The sequence below is a fragment of the Notechis scutatus genome, chromosome 6 (assembly GCF_049901735.1).
Source record: "Notechis scutatus isolate UNSWTSFEM ecotype Mainland chromosome 6, rNotScu1.2, whole genome shotgun sequence".
In the NCBI taxonomy this organism is placed as follows: domain Eukaryota; kingdom Metazoa; phylum Chordata; class Lepidosauria; order Squamata; family Elapidae; genus Notechis; species Notechis scutatus.
This window is the reverse complement of record NC_142014.1, coordinates 13,421,916-13,441,938: the sequence shown is the minus strand read 5'-3', so window position 1 is coordinate 13,441,938 and position 20,023 is coordinate 13,421,916. Positions and strand designations below refer to the sequence as shown.

Sequence of the window (20,023 nt, the reverse complement as noted above, 5' to 3'; positions counted from 1 at the left end):
GCTCCACAAATGGATCTTCTAAATGCACTATGACCTAGTAGTGGGCTATGGTCTGAGAGTTTGGTACCCCTGCTTTGAAGAAAAGGAAAGTCATTTTTATCTTAAGATCAGTTTTGTACGGCAGCAAATTCTCTCATAGATAATGAACTCTTCAGGGAATACTTAATAAGTGTTACGTGTAATCACCTTGATATTCTTGATGAATTAATACATTTACATGGTCTAGATTTGTTCTACTATTGCCACATTTTGAGTTGAAATCCAGGACTGTTAGTATGACTTTTGATCAGTCACTGCTGCTAAGCATTTACATATTCTTTCTTGCTATATCTCCATCATAACCTAATGACCTGTGTTCATCCATCTGTCTATTCATGTGTTTCTATGTGCCTGTATATCTGTGTGTCTATGAGACCCTAATCAGGGTCCATACATACACGCTGCTTCTCTATAGGTATACTTCTCATGTCTCTTGTCTTATGTCTGTGTATGTTTGTGTGTATGTATGCACAAGGCACACGCCCTATGGAAGAGAAGATGATCTTAGAAAGAAATAGTTGCTATTATTCTAACCCATTCTTTAATGCCTCTGCCCTAGGAATTCAGGGAGAGATTTTGGAGCGGACATTTTTCTCCATAGTTCCAAACATTTATAGCCCATTTTTGAACAAAGTTAATTTTGTTTGTTTGTCTGCTAGAGTATTTTCTTCTTTAAAAAGAAAACCTAACTTTCTTACAGTGTACTGTAAACACTATATAATGTTACAATAGCTATCAGTTATGAGGAAGAAAAGCTTTTATGAATGCTGACCTGTGGAAAATAAATGATATGATTTATCTGTGTCTGGAAAGCAAGGTTCTATCACAGTTTGGGATCAACTTTCTCTGATGTATACTTCACTTGATGAAATATAAGCTACTAAGTAGAATTCTCTCCTAAAGGAATGAGCACTCTTCGATATTGGTGTAACATAACCCTATCAATAAAATCTTCCTGAAGTTTCATCTGCAGTGCCTTGAAAAGTTTTTATAAAATATGTGACTGCCAATCTTGAAGTAGATGAGGAAAATATTTTGATTTCAGAAAAACTTTTGAGATGAATTCTCACAGGTTCTATTCTATTTCCCGCCTAAATCTAAGGGACAGACTTCTCAGTAGCGGAGTGAAAGGTCAACCACAGCATCCAAACTTTAGATAAGTGTCCAGCTATTTTCCACAGGAAAGCAAATTTAAATAGAAGATTTTTTGTGGAGGACCCAGGAAGTTAGAGAAAACATTAAAAGACTGTATTTTACAAATGCAGCAAGTATATAGTCTTGAAATTTCATGAAAGATAAAGGCATTAAATGTTCTAAGCTATGGCAAAGAAGAGAGACATAATTAAAGCTCTTAGCAAACTTTTCATAATAATGGTTTGTAAGAGTTCTTATATTCACAATTGGAAAAGTAGCTGTTCTACATTATGCTTTGTTTTGTTTTTACTGACAGAAAATTCTTCCACAGTCACTATGTGAGATGGCTGGAAATTTAAATAAAGGAATAATGAAGAAATACACATTTATAATAATAAAATTTATATGAAGAGTTGTCAAATGCTTACCACATATATCAAAATTAAATTCTAATCAGTCTGTCTATAAATAATTAGGGTACTGCTTGTTTTAATCACGGGGTACATATGTATTATTAATTTGTATTCCATATTTATCATTTTTATCCTACTCCTATTTTCCCTTCAAAAATAATCCTGTGAGTTGGGTTTATATGAATATATATATATATATATATATATATATATATATATATATATATATATATATATATATATATATGGTGTTCGGCTTGGTTCGGGTATTTTCCCACGTCATTGTAGTTCTTTTTAAAGTTGTAGCAACGTTTCAGCAGAATCTCATCTGCCATCATCAGGCTTCTGTATTGTGTCCGTCTGTGGGTCAGACTTTTACAGTGGTTTCAGATTTAAATTTGAGGCAGCCTATTGCTGTGCCAGAATGGTTTTTTCTTCATCCTGATTGGTTGGGAGTCTTGGTCTGTGTTTATTGGTCTCGGAGTTTGCTGTGTTCTGCTTGATGGGTGTCTCTGATATCTTCTGTCTGTTTTTTGGCTCTTTTTTGTATCTTGATTGGCTGGCAGCATTGTGTTACTTTAATGGAGGCCTTTAGTGCAGCTTGGCTTCGGGTAAATGGACAGCTATCATTAGTTAGGAAGCTGGGTTTCATCTGGGTGCCTGGTTGGGGTGTGTTTGAGCTGGAGGTATCAGGGGGATCTGTTTGTGCCCAGGTGTTTGCCTGGCTTGTGGTGTGGAGATTTTTTGTTTGTGAGTGCAGGCTTCCAAATGATTGACAGCCTGGTGGAATCATCTCTTCTGTTCATGCTTTCTAGTCTTTTTCAATCTCTATGGCTTCTCTGATGACTCTGTGGCTAGGGTTTTCCATAGTGGCCAGGGTTTTGGTGCCATTGAAGTTGATGCTATGACCTGTAGCTTCCATGTGTTGGACTAGTGAGGAAGTGTGTTCCAGCTTTTTGATTGCATTTTTGTGTTCATCCAGGCGGGTACTTATTCTTCTATTGGTCTGTCCAATGTATGTGGCCGGGCATGATGCACAGGGGACTTCGTATATGCCTTGGTTTTCCAGGTCAATTTTATCTTTGGGGTTGCTAAGGATGGCTGCTATTTTTCTGTCTGTTCTGAAGGCAGTCCTGATGTGATGTCTGTGTAGTACCTTACTAATTTTGTCTGTAGTACCTCTTATGTAGGGCAGGACAGCTGTTCCATAGGTCTGTTCATCTTCTGGGTCTCTATTATGTTTCAGTGTGTTTTTGTGGATCAAGCTGGTGATTTTGCTTTTGTGGAAGCCGTTGGCTGTCAGTACTTTAGTCAGGGTGCATAGTTCAGTCTTAATGTGTGTCTTGTCTGCCAGGCGTTTGGTTAGGCATATACGAAGTCCCCTGTGCATCATGCCCGGCCACATACATTGGACAGACCAATAGAAGAATAAGTACCCGCCTGGATGAACACAAAAATGCAGTCAAAAAGCTGGAACACACTTCCTCACTAGTCCAACACATGGAAGCTACAGGTCATAGCATCAACTTCAATGGCACCAAAACCCTGGCCACTATGGAAAACCCTAGCCACAGAGTCATCAGAGAAGCCATAGAGATTGAAAAAAGACCAGAAAGCATGAACAGAAGAGATGATTCCACCAGGCTGTCAATCATTTGGAAGCCTGCACTCACAAACAAAAAAATCTCCACACCACAAGCCAGGCAAACACCTGGGCACAAACAGATCCCCCCTGATACCTCCAGCTCAAACACACCCCAACCAGGCACCCAGATGAAACCCAGCTTCCTAACTAATGATAGCCGTCCATTTACCTGAAGCCAAGCTGCACTAAAGGCCTCCATTAAAGTAACACAATGCTGCCAGCCAATCAAGATACAAAAAGAGCCAAAAAACAGACAGAAGATATCAGAGACACCCATCAAGCAGAACACAGCAAACTCCGAGACCAATAAACACAGACCAAGACTCCCAACCAATCAGGATGAAGAAAAAACCATTCTGGCACAGCAATAGGCTGCCCCAAATTTAAATCTGAAACCACTGTAAAAGTCTGACCCACAGACAGACACAATACAGAAGCCTGTCATCAGGCTTCTGTATAGTCATCAGGCTCTATACAGAAGCCTGATGAAAAAGAAAGCTTTTTGAGGTAAGGTAGCTTGTCTCCCTTGTCCTTAGTAAAACCCAGTGATGAGACCATTAAAAAGCAGCTGTGCTTACTTCTGGTTCAGAGAAAACTTCAAGGAGAGGATTTTGAGGGAGACCTAACCAGAGGTGGTGCATATTTGTTGGTTTTGAAGAGATTTGCCAATTGACATCTTTCTCAGGATCATGACTAACAGGTTTTCTTCCTTCCTTTATCCTTCCATCTATCCATCCTTCCATCTATCCATCCATCCATCTGTCTATCCATCCATCCATCCATCCATCCATCCATCCATCCATCCATCCATCCATCCATCCATCCTCTTATTGTATTCTTTGGTTGGTGTAATATTCTTTAGTATTCCTGTACATTTCCTGATGCTATCTCATATTATATGACTATGTCATTTTCTATACCAACTTGCAGTAAAGCCTCTGATGTAATTTATTTACTTATAAAAATCTATAGGCCACCCATCTTACCTCAGGGTAAATTAGTTATTGTTTCTGAATCCAAAAGAACCTATGACTGGAGACAAAGCAATGCATCCATATATATTATATATGATGGATTTCACAGCTCTATTTCGAAGTACATACTGTGGGTGAAGAGATTCTTTTGGTATTTTGCATCTGATTTGCTTTTGCAAAACTTTTTGGGTTGCTTGTCATATGGTGTGCCAGTCAACAAATAAACTAATCATAAATATTGAGCAAAATCCTCCATAATCTAGCATTGCAGCTGTAGGAATTGCTGATAAAAATAATTCCTGTCTTCAAGAGACATTTTTTTCCTTTTCATATACATATCTTATATTTAATCCCAATTAAATTCAAGAGTTCTCATAATAAGTCCATCTAAGTATTACGATGGACTAGTTTCAGTTATTTTATGTATTTACAACTGAAGTCAGGCATATCAGGATTGCTTCTGCAAGCTGGGTTTGTTGCATTTTTCTGAGTGTTATGGTCCTTAATCTCTTTACAATGTAATGCTTTAATCTTTCAATAGGTTATATATATATATATATATATATATATATATATATATATATATATATATATATATATATATATTTCAAATAATCAACATCCCAGCAGATATGATAGGCCTTGTTTCAGCAAAATATCAGTAAATGTTGATGAAACATAAATCTTCAGTGCTTTTAGCAAAAATCTTCAAGAGGATTCCAAGATGATTTAAAAAATATCTTGTTTGTGGGTGTGGGTATGTACATGTGGGTGTACAGTAATATTTTTTTTAAATATGTAAAAAGATATAACTTGTTGCTGATTATTTGTAATTATTACAATTAGCAATTCTTCAAAAAAGTAGAGTTTTTTTTTGTAATCTATATAAAAGCGAAAAACCACTCACATATCATCACAAAATTTCCGGAACAGTAAAGCCTACAAACTTGAAATTTGGCACGTATGCTCCTCTTGGCTTCTGGATGCTCACTAAGAAAGCATTTTTCAAAATGATCATCACAGCATTAGTATATAGTATATTATTATTAATATACTAAGGATGATGCTAAGGAGTTCTATTCCCCCTCCCCACCTGAAAAGAAATCTCTTCCAAATGCAAAACACAAGCAGAGGAGAGGAGTTTCAGTTTCAGTTTCACAGCACCAAGCAGCTTTAGTACAGAACAGTTGAGCTAAGCCATGCCCAGGCTCCTTGCTGTCTCCTTCTTCCTCACACAACAAATACTGCTTCAGTTTCCAAACAGCCCTCAACTGTCTCACACACTGACAGGACTAGGAAGATGAATATTGATGGATGCTGGTAAGCAGAGGCAGATTTCTCCCCCTTATTTTCCTATTGAGCTAGTCCTGTATATAATATGGGTTACAAAAGTTACAACATCATTCAGAAAAGTGTGTTATGACTGTTTTTCACACTTACAACCATTGCAGTATCCCCATGGTCACATGATCAGAATTTCAATGCTTGGCAACTGGTCCATAGTTATGACGGTTGCAGTGTCCTGGGGTCACATGATCCTTTTTTGTGACCTTCTGACAAACAAAGTCAATGGGGATGCCAGGTTCATGTAACAATTGTGTTCCTAACTTAAGAACTACAGTGATTTCTTTAACAACAGTGGCAAGAGAAGTCTTAAAAAGGGGTAAAATTCACTTAACAAATGTTTCACTTCACAACAGAAATTTTGGGCTCAGTTGTGGTTATAAGTTGAGGACTATCTGTACAGTATGTACTTTGAAAATATACTTAACCTGTTATATAAAAACTGCTATGGCTTGGGTGAAAAAGAAAACAAAAATACTATGCTAAACTTCGAAAGACCCCATCCGAAAACTGAGGAAAAAAATAGAAATGTAGAAAGACCCCATCCGAAAACTGAAATAAAACAAAACAAAATAAAAAATTAAACACAACTAAAGCTAAAGCAAAAACAGACCCATTCCAGACCTAATTTATATATAATTCTGAATTAGTCTCCCTTTTATCAGTGAACATACTGCAGGAATATTGTATTGTCATTGTGGTGTCCTTCCGTACAGCAGCTGGAGGGGAGAATTTATATTGTTTTATCTCACATTTATTATTTTATAAATAATTCAAGATAGCAAACATACCTAATAGTCCTTCCTCATCCTATTTTCCCTACAATAGCAACCTTGCGATTGGCTGCTATTGTTCTATAGGGTTGCTGAGAGAAAATGACTGGCCCAAAGTCACTTAGCCACCTTTTATGCCTAAAACAAGATTAGAACTCATGGTTTCTAGCTGGGTATCTTAATCATTAGACTAAATCGGCTTGCTTATGTTTTATATCTATTTGTTTGGGTAAAGCTGCCCAAAGGGAGGAAGAGGAGAAGAAAAAGGGGAAGGAGAAACAATTCTGTACTATATCAAAATATATTTATTAAGGGGTTGTATGTGTGTGAGAAAGGTGGGGGGAGAGAATGGAAAAGAAAGGCATAATATTGTATAAAGTACTAGCTTTATTTTTCAAAGAATTCTATGTATCATCTTAAAACCGGGTGACCAAATGATAATATTTTCTTTTCTGGATGAAAACATGGGCCATGAAGAGCAACATTTCTTCTTATTTAAAATGGCAGGACACATCAGAAATTCTATGGCTAGGGTTAAAAGTAAGATGTTTAAAAAAGCTATTTCTGCATTGTTGCCAAGAAACCTGAATGGATGTGTCCCGATAGAGCTAAGACAGAGTGGAAAGAGTTAAATTCTTTGCTTAAAATTTAAGAATGAGAATCATGAGCAGTATTTTGCAAAGTGGACTTCACTTGGAGGAATTGTATCTGAGTTGTTATATTTCTGAACAGTTTAGAGCAATGCTGTCAAACTCCCGGCCCACGGGCTGGATGTGTCACACACTGGCCACACTCATACCTGGTTTAACAAAGGGGGAAAAAGTCCTGATATGTCACATGATGCTGCCATGATGGCATGAGTTTGATGCCCTGGTTTAGAAGCTTTAGCAGGGATTCTTGACAAAGTAAAGTAGGAATGTGCAAAGGTTAAGATTTGAAGGCAAAATACTTTTTTTTTGGAGACTTCAGGTAACAAATGTAGCTTGTACCTATTTACATTCTCTACAATAAATCATCCCTTTACCCGACAAACCATCCTGTTATTTAAAAACAAAACAAAACTATTGGCTGATGTATTTGCAAATATGTTGTATATTCATGTTCCTGTATGTGCCAAAGCAATATTTTCACAACCTTTGGTTGTGAAGTTCTGCACAACATTATTACATGATGTTCTATCTAGAGCTAATCTGTTTGGAGGCCTGACATTTATTTAGAACTTCAAATTAAAACGCAAACGTGGGAAGAAAATTAAACACACTGAAAATCCTTGGTAGAGATAAGCAGCTGGGTTGTAAATAAAGCAGTCCTCTGGAGAATAAATAAATAATAAATTTTATTTTTACTCTTATTTTTTCATGTAAGATGGGAGGGTGATACAAATAGGATATATGAACAAAAGCACCTATTTTGCAAGGTTGCAAGACATGGTTTCAAACAATGCAAAATGTTTATAGTATTGTGCAAGCATTTTTGTTTTTGCGACTATCCTGTGTTAAACGCAGGAGAAAAAGGGTACAGGAGAAAGGCAGAAGGACAGGAAAGAGCCTGAGAAGTAAGTAGTTGTTTTTCAATTTTATGTGATTAATTTATTAAACTCTCTGTATCTGAAACAGACGTAAGAGAATTTACCTATCTCTAGCCAGTGTTGACTGTTTAGCAATGGGTAGAATTCTGGCATTCTTTTTGGTACAAATTTATTGAAATCACTAAAAAGAAACAATGCTACTACAACAACAATAATAGAAAAATCAGAAAATACAAAGACCTGTAAATAAAAGTAGAATAAGTGTGGTAAAAGAAAGCAAAGGTAGTACCAATAGTGATAGGTGACTTGGATGTAATTCCAGAACATCTGGAACATGACTTGAACACCATCAGAATTTATAAAATCACCATCAATCAATTGCAAAAGGCAGCTTTAATTCGGACAGCTTACATTTTGTGAAATACCTTTAATACCATCAAACAACAACATCCTCCTATGGCAGGTTTCACTAGGAAGAACTCTATAGATCAGGGCTGTCAAACTTGCATCACGTGCTCGCCATGCCCACGCCCAGTTTAGCAAAGAGGGAAAAAGTTATGACATGTGATGCTGGCGTCATGTGATGACGCTGTGACAACGCAAGTTTGACACCATTGCTATAGATGAATAAAAATGACAAATCCAGACTAAACATCTGACTATGCAACCAACCATAGAAAACATATCCACATGCACACACTTCATCGCAGAAGTATTTCAACACACCATACTTGAACAAGGCTTAATGTGAAATTTTGGCATGAAAATTGCCCTCTGAAATTGTGAAAGGTTAGCATAGAAACAGATGTTTCACTTGATGATTTATTTCATTTTAATCTATTTGTTTATTTATATCTCACCTGTGTTATTTTTTTTACAAGTAACTCAAGGCAGGAAATATATCCAACACACCTCCCTTTTCCTATTTTCTCCAGACCTTATTTTCTGTAAAGTGAGTCATTTTCATAGGCCAACCATGCAGTATTGTCTTTTAAAAATATCCTCCTTTTTAATTCTCATATTTTCAATTTTATTTTATTCTTTAAAAGGGGCAAGGGAAATAACAAATAGCATCAGAGGAAAAAAATGCAAAGTAAAGATGCTTTATATTATATTTTAAAAATCATTATACATCATTAAAACTAATAATTATATAATTAACTAACTTGAAATAATATTGTTAATTCTTTCCATTATGTAGACAGCCATTTTATCAGCAGAAAGCAGACACTGAGAATCCAGAATTGCATATGTCAGATGACTTTATTTGAATTTATTTGAAGATCCTTGAACATAATTTTCACCATAGCAATATTCCTTAATTATTTATGAAGATGTTTTACAGTATATACTTATAGACATCCAAAATATATCCATTTTTAATAATAATTCTGGACTTTTAGATGCTGATAATGCAATCTGGACTGAATTATAAAACCAGGAAATGTTTTAATTAACTATATTTCCATTTCATAATTTGACAGATTGCAAGTTCTTGCTGTAACAAATTATTAGAAAAGGTGGAATGTAAAGTATTTCTTTCTTTTTTGTTCATTATACAGCAAACAAACAAATCCTATTTTCAAACTCTTATCCTAGAATGCGAGTTTTATCTGTGAATAAGATTGAAATTTTATTTCCATAGCAGTTTCTTCCAGTTGATATTTTTGTCTTTTAACATAGGAAATACAGTAAAGCTATGGCTAAAAGTAGAACCAAGCCCCAACCATGAGGTTAGAGCATTTACATAATAACTTACATAATATAACCATAATGTTTTTATTAACTTATAAGTATATTCCATATAGAACTAAATTAAAGGATAGTGATAAAAAAAGAAAATTGGAAATGTTAAAACTCCCATCACTTTATGATAGCCATAAATTACATAAAGAAATTGTAGGATTTGTCCACAATTAACTTTTAATATTGTATCAGTTTGCTTGAAACCAATTTATACCAAGAATACCTCTAATATCTCAATCTTGAAAAGATACTTATTTTTTATATTATTCCTTGACCTTAAACTCATTGCAATTGTCAATATGTATTTATGTTAATTTTAATCTGAGATTTTTTTAAGAGATGCTTTAACCACAAATTTTTTAAGTAATTACAGAACAATTGAACCCTGATTATTACAAATTGCCATATAAATGTAGTTATACGATTATATCATTAAATTTTGACTTAGAAATTACAAATAAGACGCAATCTATAACTGGGTTATGATTTCAGCTTCAAGCCAATTTTATTCTGAAGACACTCATATGAAAATTTTATTCAAAGGTACTTGAAGTCAGTTGTTTGCAGATTTTACCACAGCCCTGTCATACTTGGCAATATTACACATAATAAAGGATATCTTATCTGAGACAGGCAAATTAACGGAATAACAGAATAAAAAATTGGAAGAGACCTTAATTAAGATACTATATGACAAGGGAAAAATAAGCTTCTTAGCTGTCATTGTATAAAAAAATTGTATAAAAAATAATGGAAGAAAGCAAGGATCTATTCAACCCAGGGACCAAATCCGTCAAGCTATTAGGGTTTTATTAAATTTCCTATATAAAACTGCTAAATTTAAGATGTCAAACCTGGCTCTAAAGAAAAATATTTGTTCAGCAGGCTTTAAATTTAAGGTTGTCCTTTCTTGCTTCTTTCTTGCTAGAAGAAAAAAAAAAGGAAAGAAAAAAACTATAAAAAATTAACCTGCCAAGATAGTTTAAGTCTCTTATCATTTCAGAGACATCGATGTAACCATTCACTTACGCATATGTCTTATTGTTGCCAGATCAAATTCAGTCAACTGCTGGGCATCAGAAAAGACTTAAAAATAGTTCTGTGATAACCAGGATTCTACAGCTCAGATCTGTAAACAGTCCTGATCACATCCATGTTGTGTAGAGTGCACATATATAGCTGCTATATGTAAACAAGATGTGGCTTGTTTTTTTGAGTTAGTTTTTGACTCCTGTTGACTACTTGGGCTTGCCCCTGCAGTTTTCTTGGTAAAATTTGAGAAGAGTTTCGCCACTGCCTTCTGAGTGATTGTTAGAGGAGGCTCTGGGTAAAGCCTGTTTTAGTGATCCAAAAACAGAATTATAGAAATTGCATATTAATAAAAATGGCTTCTACTAATGTAAACTAGCTGACTATGTGTTGAAGGTGAGACTAGAATTCACAATCTTCCAGCATCTAGCCTTAACCACTACACAAATCTGGATCTCTTTCACTAAAAATCTGGCCAATAAAACTTTAAAAATTAAATCCCTTTTTAAGTGCTTTATTGATAACCTGAGTATTACCTTATGGTTTTGGATATTAATATATTCACTCAATGGTGGATTTTTTTTTGCTTTTTACAATAAACAATTATAGGTCCCCTAGTTAACTATCATCAAGATAGAAAAGTAGTGTAATTATTTGTTATCCACAATTTCTAATCCATAAATGATTTCTTCCTTCTGTTCCCTTTTGAATGTATTTTCCTTACAATTGTACTTTTGTCTTGTGCTATATTCATATTTCTGTATGGTATTTTATGTTTCAGTGTTTTAACACTGTTCTAAACCACTCACATCCATCGGGAGTCAAGTGGTATATAAATTTAATTATACATATATGTATATACATAATTTAGCTTTGCATATATCCATCTTTGCATTTCAGTAATAAATTAGAATCTATGTGCTCTAGATATGTTATGAAATGAAATTATGTGATAATGAGACAGTAAAATTGCTTTGGCAATTTTATAGCAACTGAAGTGGCAGGTTCCCTTGAGTTCTTTTATTCTGAGATTTTACATAATTTAAAGTTAAGAATGCTATTTAAAGGAAAGTGGAAAGACACAATGTTTCTACAAAGTAACCTTTCTTTGATTAAGCAGGATAGTAACGACGCAACCAGCTTGTAAAATGAAAAATAATTTTTGATAGTGACATCTACATCTCCCTAATGAAGTAAGAACAATTGTCAAGAAAGTGACAGTCGCCTAGGGGGTGGAGGGTGGGGTGAGAATCACAAGGCATTTTGTCATCTGACTGAATGGTTACATTCCCTGGGTTACAGTTAATTTTTATGTCAATTTGATTATTCAGTCTATCAGTACACTGTAGTCCCCAGCTAATTGAGAGACTTACAGTATGGTAGGTTTTATGTGATCTATCCTACTACCAAAAAAAACAAAAAAAACAAAACCCCAAACCCTGGAAAGCTGTGGAATGACTGCCATGAGGCTCTTACTGTAGTACTCCTGAACTTGCTGCTTAAACATTTCTCCTTATTTTGCCTAATTTTATGTTTGAGTTTATTTGGCTGACCTTTCTAATCAAACTCCCCCTCCCTTTCATTACCCATTAGTTATGGATAAAGGTAGGTGGTATTCCTACTCCACAATCTTTGCCTTTGGTTGTTTTTTTTTTTAACTTAACTTTAAACATTTAGAACTTTTTAATGTTTCAACTAATCTTTAGGGGTAAGATGATCTCAAATGGTCAAATCACTGAGCTTCCATTTATACAACAGATTTTGGAGCTGAATGATTTATGACTCTTAAGCTAATTAAGACTAGTTCTATGTGGTCGGGAGAAAGTGATAAATAAGAGAATAATAACTAAAAAAAGTTGGAATAGGGGGAATCTTGGGCTAAGGTGATAGATTGCTCCTTTAATGACTGAGGACATTAGGCACAGTTTTATTGTCCATGGGTCTTTTATGGATAGTTTAGTGACTACCTCATTTAGTGACCGTTCACCATTATGATGTTGATGAAAAGATAACTTTGCAACCAATTCTCATATTTATGATCTTCACCTCTGTAAAGCAAAGGAAAGCTGAAGTGGAATAATCACAATTTCACTTAGCAATCACTTTGTTTAATGAGAAAATCTCTGTTCCTAGTTATGATTGTTAGAAGACTTCCAAAGTCTCTTACAACTCTGAAATTCTGTTATTCTCTTATTTTCAATTGGTTTACACTTCTTTCTTTCTTTCTTTCTTTCTTTCTTTCTTTCTTTCTTTCTTTCTTTCTTTCTTTCTTTCTTTCTTTCTTTCTTTCTTCTCTCTCTCTCTCTCTCTCTCTCTCTCTCTCTCTCTCTCTCTCTCTCTTTTCTTTCTCCGTCTCTCTTTCTGCTAAACCTAATTTTGAAACAAAGTTTTCTCAACAACAAACCCAATGCCCATAGAATGGTCATCATTTTTAATTTTTCTCCTCTTCAGAACAGACTACAATTCTCCTGATTCTGTTACAGTCAATAGCTGTAAATAACATTTTAGAGTAGAATTCTTTGAAGTATTTTTTTCTGATTGTTTGAATAGCTGAAGAACAATAATTTTCTATTTTAGATTTTATATTGTTTGAAATGCTACTCTGTTTCTGGGATTTCACATTGATAATGACTTTATTTATCACTGAACTGGATAGAGCAGAGCATTCAGTTCTATTGCCAACACACAATCTCAAATTAGAATCCTTTCATTCTGCTTAATTGTTGATAATGTTTGCTTTGGCATTCTTTTTACAAACACTCTTATCATTTTATCAACTCTCTTTTCATTTCAATTTATTTTATCTCTTTCACTTGAATACATAATAGAGACAAACAGATTTTGTTCTCCATTTTTAAATATACTTTTTGGAGTTTTGAGAACTGTATGTTGACATAGATGTTTTTCCCTTTTTATCTTACCCACCTGTGTATTTTTTTATTTTATTTTTTGCATCTATCTTGTGGCTCCATTTAACTGCTAATTAAAAAGGAAAACAATAGTAAAACCAAAAACAAAAAAAAACACCTTCCCATCCATAACCTACCTTGGCACACTCAACATTGATTATACAAATTAGTAATAATGACAGGTGAGGCATCCACCTTATCATACTCTCAATATGGCTTCATTTGCTCTATTTTTATTTTATATTCTGGTTGAAATACATTCCTCTTTTATGAGGAATTGCTTGCTTACAAAGCTGAAAGGCTTGATCATGTGTAAGTTTTTTATTCTCAGAGTAAGAGCATTGTACAAATATAATTGCATTTTTAAGTGCATTTGGAAATGTAGGAATATATTGGCACTACTTCTTTTGATATAAATGGACATCATTGTATCTTTTTAGAACCATGTGGGTAAGTGGCTAATTGGAGATGTGGTGCTTAGAGTAGAAACAATCACATGTATTATGTAGGTATTTTATTAATTTTGTTCAGGAAACTCTGCTTTTCAGCTGCTTTACATAGAGATATGAATCTACTAGTAATTTAGAAATCAACAGGAAAAAAATGATAATGGATATTGCATATTTTTATGATTGCGGAAAAAATGATTCTACCAAGCCTGGAAGAGAATGTACTTTCTATTAGTAATATGATAGTCTAAAGAATTGACATCTTTTTCTATATTAGAATGAGCATTTTGCCACCAGGAGTTCTAGCTGCACTTAGATTGCATGTATTAATTCACTTGTATTTCCTTTTTCTCACTATTGCTAAATAAACAATTAAAATTAATTATGAATTGGATATCTTAGCTATATACATTTTTTTTCAGATTTTTTTCCAGATTTTTGTTACGATAACTGCCCACTGATGAAATTTCATTCAGTAATGGTCAAGATTCATCTACTTCCTTTATTCCTTGCAATTTTGTTTTTCAACATAATTTGGAGAACTCCCTCCCTGGTTCGTGCGTGCCCACAGAACCAATAGTAAAAAAGTTTGAATCCCACCACTGCCCTGGAGCAAAGGATTCGAACCAGCATTTGGGAAATTCCAGGCTTGTGGAATTTCAATCTAGTCAGAGGTGGTATTCAGCAGGTTCTGGAGAACCGGTAGCAGAAATTTTGAGTAGTTCAAAGAACCAGCAAATACCACCTCTGACTGGCCCTGCCCCCATTTATTCTCTGCCTCCCGAGTCCCAGCTGAATAGCTGGGTCTTCTTTTGTTGCCCTGCACAGGAGAATGGAGCTGGAAAGCAGGTTAGTGGGGTGGGGAGGGAATAGGATTTTGCAGTAACCTTCCCCTGCCACGACCACCAAGCAATGCCATGCCCACCAAGCCATGCCTACAGAACCCGGTAGTAAATTTTTTGAATCCCACCACTGAATCTAATATATAGTTTAATATAACATTCCTTATATAATCACAGTGAAATTTGCAAGAAAGAAGTACAAATGCACAAATTGACTAATAAGAATTGAGCAGAAAGCTGACAGGCTTTTGAATGTGTGAGGAAGAAACATAAAACAAAGCACTGGAATATCTGGAGCAACATTTATTTTCCAATAAATTGGAGAAGTGACTAAGAGCATTTCATTGCAGTTCCAGCATTCTCTTTATTATATAATCTCTTATTATTCCCATTCCCCTGTGTCCATAAAAAAAGGTGAAATGATTTAATGCCTAGACTACAGTGAATCCTTCACTATAGACATATCCAATAGCAATAGAATCACCCAGCCTGATTGAAGATACCTGTTGCTCAACCTGGACACAAATTGAACTGTACATGCTGACAGTATATTCTCTGACAAAGTAGCCCCTTATTCACCAGTACCAGACATTATGAAATGGCTGATTGACTGAACAATCAATACATTTTAAAACAGTACAAAACAGTTAGATTGCATCCATCATTTAGTACTCATTGGTCAATATTTGACCCTGATATTTCCTTCCAGGCACATTTGTAATGATAAATGGGTCATTTAGCAGTGTGATTGCTTGAATATATTTTTTTCAGAAGAATAACATATTTTTCAGGATTCCTTTGCTTTTTCTCCTTTAGTGGTCAAAGCAATGTAATTCTATTGCACCAATAAATTAAGATTATTATGTAAGAATTTTCTTATCTTTCATAGGGAGTGCTGGAACACCTGTAATTTTTAATGAAAATGGAGATGCACCTGGCCGTTATGATATCTTCCAGTATCAAATAATCAATAGAAGTGCAGAATATAAAATAATTGGCCACTGGACGAATCAACTTCATCTAAATGTAAGTTTGTACATTTGTTTAGTGATGTTATTTCATAAATATGTCTTAACGTAAAGAATAGCAATGATTTCTTTTTTAAAAAGTGTATTTGTTTCTTGGGGCATCTACATTTATTGAAAATGATTTTCAGTATTAATTGATTTATTGATTTAGTACTTAGAATGAGTCACTCAACTCAGAAGATACATTTGATGAAGAGGAGAATCTAGAAGCCCGTTCCAGAGAATAATACATTTTCTTGGAAGACTGTTGGAATTCTGCAGTTTACTGGCATGCTGTAACATCTTTCAAACATTCACTATAGGTAGAACAGCCTTCCTGAAAGTAACACCTCTATGACAGAGGTGGTATTCAGCAGGTTCTGACCAGTTCTGGAGAACCGGTAATGGAAATTTTGAGTAGTTCAGAGAACCAGCCATTCCCACCTCTGACTGGAGATTTTACACTATCCTTTCCCTGCCACGCCCACCAAGCCACACCCACAGAACCGGTAGTAAAAATATTCAAATCCCACCACTGCTCTATGACTACTAATTCTAATTACATTCTTAATTCATTCAGACCAATGTTGGATCAGTTCATTAATTGCCATGAAAGGATTGCACATAGATGAATGTGTTCTTCTATAGGTCAATATTCCATTGCAAATGCTCAATGACAAACCAGCTGATGTTTTAATACAAATAATAAATTAGGAAATATCATTTAAACAGAACAATGGTTTACAAATGATTATTCTTCTGAGGCTACTTTGTCATAATTATTACTGTGCTACCAACAGTAATACATAAAATAGGTTCCTATATCCAATCACTAGACCATATTTGCTGTTAATTTTCTACTCTTTTCTGGCAAGAGGCTATCCAGTTATTACTTTAATTCAAGCAAAAAAAAATGCAGTATTTGGCTAAGACATTTCTCATTCTTCCTACAGTGTAAAAATAAAAATATAAATCTTTGATGCAGAAAAATGATACATGATAGAAGCCCTGTACAATTTTTGGTTACATTATCAACATGAAGGCATGGCAGATGAAATGCCTTCAATTTTTTTCAAAAATAGTAATGTTATGGTTCCTAGTCAATTACTATTCCTATCAATAGTAATTTTAAGAACAATTATATATGAATTATGTGGAACTTTGGAAAATGTGTATATTGGGAGGGATGGACTAATAATATTTTTAAAAGATTAAGGGAAAAATTTATGGCCCTCATAATGCTATTGAAGAGCTGCCCTGGCATCTTCCTTTATTTGGATGATTCTTTCTTATATTGTAAGTTGAACTTTAATTGTAATAAATCTAAGCTATTATGGAGAAATTTTATCATCTTGACTTTTTCCTTTTAATATTGTTTTAAATGTTATTAGCCCCTTTCCCCCAACACTGGGGTTGTTTTCAAAGTTCCATATAATTCACAGATATTCTAATATTTGTTCTTGGAATTATTATTGATAGCAAATATATTTAATTAATTGCTTACCACTTCTAAAGTTGCTGCTTTTCCAATTATAATATATTCAAATCAGAAAAGTTTTAGGAATAATAGAATGGAATTCCGCCCCAGTATTTCCCAAGAACTTGTGTTCAATTGACATATTTATTCTTTCTAATCAATTTTAGTTACCAGGACTTTTGACATATTTGAGATAATATATCACAAGTAATTGTCCATATCTTTTAAATGTGTGCTAGATATGGCATAATCTAATTAAGTCAGTGGCATTTTCATCCTGTTTAAAATTATTCTAGGAATGTTGTAGGCAAGTTGTACTAAGTAAGTGGGATTTATTCCAAATAAGTGTATACAGAATTGGAACCTTGAGATATGAAAATTTAAGTTAATGCTAATTTTGTTCGCCTACTTTGAAGAAATATTTTCATCCACACGAAAGGATGCATTTTTTGCAAAGAAATAAAATAATTTCTTTTAAAAATTGTAATGTTGGGGAGAACTGCATGCTTTGTACATCAATTCTCTTTTATATTTTATATTAGGTTACTGTTAAATTTATATTGAGCTTCTTACCCCTTACATTAAAAATGTGTTCACCTTATCAAGAAAAATCTTAGAATTTAAATCAACAGCAGTCAGATTATCATATATTGACATAGAATAATTCTAAGATCTGTAGTTAAAAAAATCCCTGTGTATAAAGAAAAATCAATCTTCGTATCTCATCTTCTTTTCTTATGGGATTATTCAGATAAACATCATTAGCTAGTATCATACATAATTTTAAAATCAATTCTTAATACAAGAACTCATTACAGACTTTTAAAAGTGAATATTGTTTTGATGCTTATTATACCAATTCAACCTACGTATTTAATAATAATTCTAATAGTAGCATTTCTGAATATTATTTATCATTTGTCAGTATCAGGAGACCCACTGAAGACAATTTAGAGTGGAGGATTCTGTTTCCCTGGAATCATTAAGATAGCTGCATGACATTTTGCCAGTTTCTCTCAAGTTTCGATTGCTTTATATTTAAAACGCTATTCAACTTTCTTTCTGGCAATTATGTTGTATATTTATTCTAATCTTATTCTAATCAATTAATGGTAACAAAGCTGATAAAACTGTTATGATGATGGAATGGAATAATTTCATCTATATTTCCCTAAACCTTATGGAAACACAAAGATAGGGATTACAGATTATGAATATGTAATTGTTATTGTTTACCATTTTTCTGTTACTGGCTATGCTACACAACTTACAATCTTATTACTTAATTAAAAGAAATAAGTACTGCATGTAGTAGGTTCACCAATATATTTGCTTAGTTTCTAACTATAAAATGCAATCATATATGTTTCTTCTTAGAAGTAGGTTCCATTTAATTTAATAAGACTTTCATTAGGTTAAATATTGTATGTAGGGTAGTAGGTATAGTATGTTATTGTTAATATGCTATTGTCTTCATTTTCTTATTATTTAATTTACATACTGACCATCATGCCAGAAATTATTCTAGGCAGCTTACATTAAATAAAACAATATGCATTTTTTTGGTAAGATACAATTAATGAGAATATAATCATACACATGGTTTCTCAACATTGTTTTCTAATATTGAATTGAAGTGGTGAATGAAGATCCTAACACTAAATCTAACTCATTTTGTACCTGGTCTCACTTGTAGCAAGTCCTACCTCAATGTTCTAGATTCATAACTTTAAAAATTCTGACCCCAGTCACTCCCCTCCAGGTACTTGTCCTTGATTTTCTGAGAAAGGAATGTTGTTGTGGCTAATCTTCCACTGCTCCTTGAAATCCCCCTCCCAAATTCCCAGGCACCAAATGTGGCAGCCCAAAAGCCTCAAAGTAAAATGGCTTCCAAGCTGACAAGCAAAGTCTTTGCAATTTGTTTTCATGATATGAATATTCAAAAATATTCTGATGTTAAATAGCACAAACATGTCTTTTTATCAGTTAAAGGGACAAAATTCAAGCAGAAGCATCTAGTTGTATTAAGGAATAAATCAATATCAGTGGATAGGTGTATTCTCAGAGAACAACTGGATATTGTAGCCAGGGCATGGTAACCCTGAATTTCACTATCATGAGACTTAATTTTTCTTTTCTTGGTGCTGCATCAAATATTTAGATTTATTTTACAGGTAACTGTTTTTCTGTGGACATTAGAGTGGTTCCTATATCTGTTATGCTGTTTCTGTTTCTGTAGATATGATAATGGCTCTCCTTTCTGGGTAGAAAATGCTGAGTCTGCCCTGGGAAAACATTACAAAATCTTGAAGATATCTGTGTCATCAGATTTTGCTGACATCTGGATTTCCTTTTAGTTACAGAATTGCTTTCTGCCTTTACCCCTTACTAATGTAAATGCTCCAGGCATACTCTATCTTCACATTCTTTTCAACAGCTATAGCTGTTAGGAAGATAGATATTTTTACCTTTAAAAAAGGTTAAAAATGGGAATATGCCTTTCAAATTAAAATAAGTTTCTTTTAACTTTCTGTGAAATATAGTGTATTTGACACATCAATAATTTATGCAGAACAGCTTACAAAAATGGGAAAAGTCTACATTTAAACAAACAATTGTGCAAATAAAGGAAAGCTGACAAAGCAAAGGATTATCTATTCTCTGGCTATTCGATGCTGTTTTGAGATCTTGCATGATTTTTTTTATGTCTTCTT

At 34.0% G+C, this 20,023-nt stretch overlaps 1 protein-coding gene across 4 annotated transcripts in view; it reads left to right on the top strand.

The window, feature by feature from the left end:
• GRM8 (glutamate metabotropic receptor 8) overlaps positions 1-20,023 on the top strand; it is a 505,336-nt gene that overhangs the window by 392,421 nt on the left and 92,892 nt on the right. For all 4 annotated transcript variants that reach the window (XM_087969395.1, XM_087969394.1, XM_087969392.1 and 1 more), the window contains one exon: positions 15,715-15,851. In XM_087969395.1, coding sequence (XP_087825521.1) covers positions 15,715-15,851 — 137 coding nt within the window. The remainder of the gene's footprint in view (positions 1-15,714; positions 15,852-20,023) is intronic.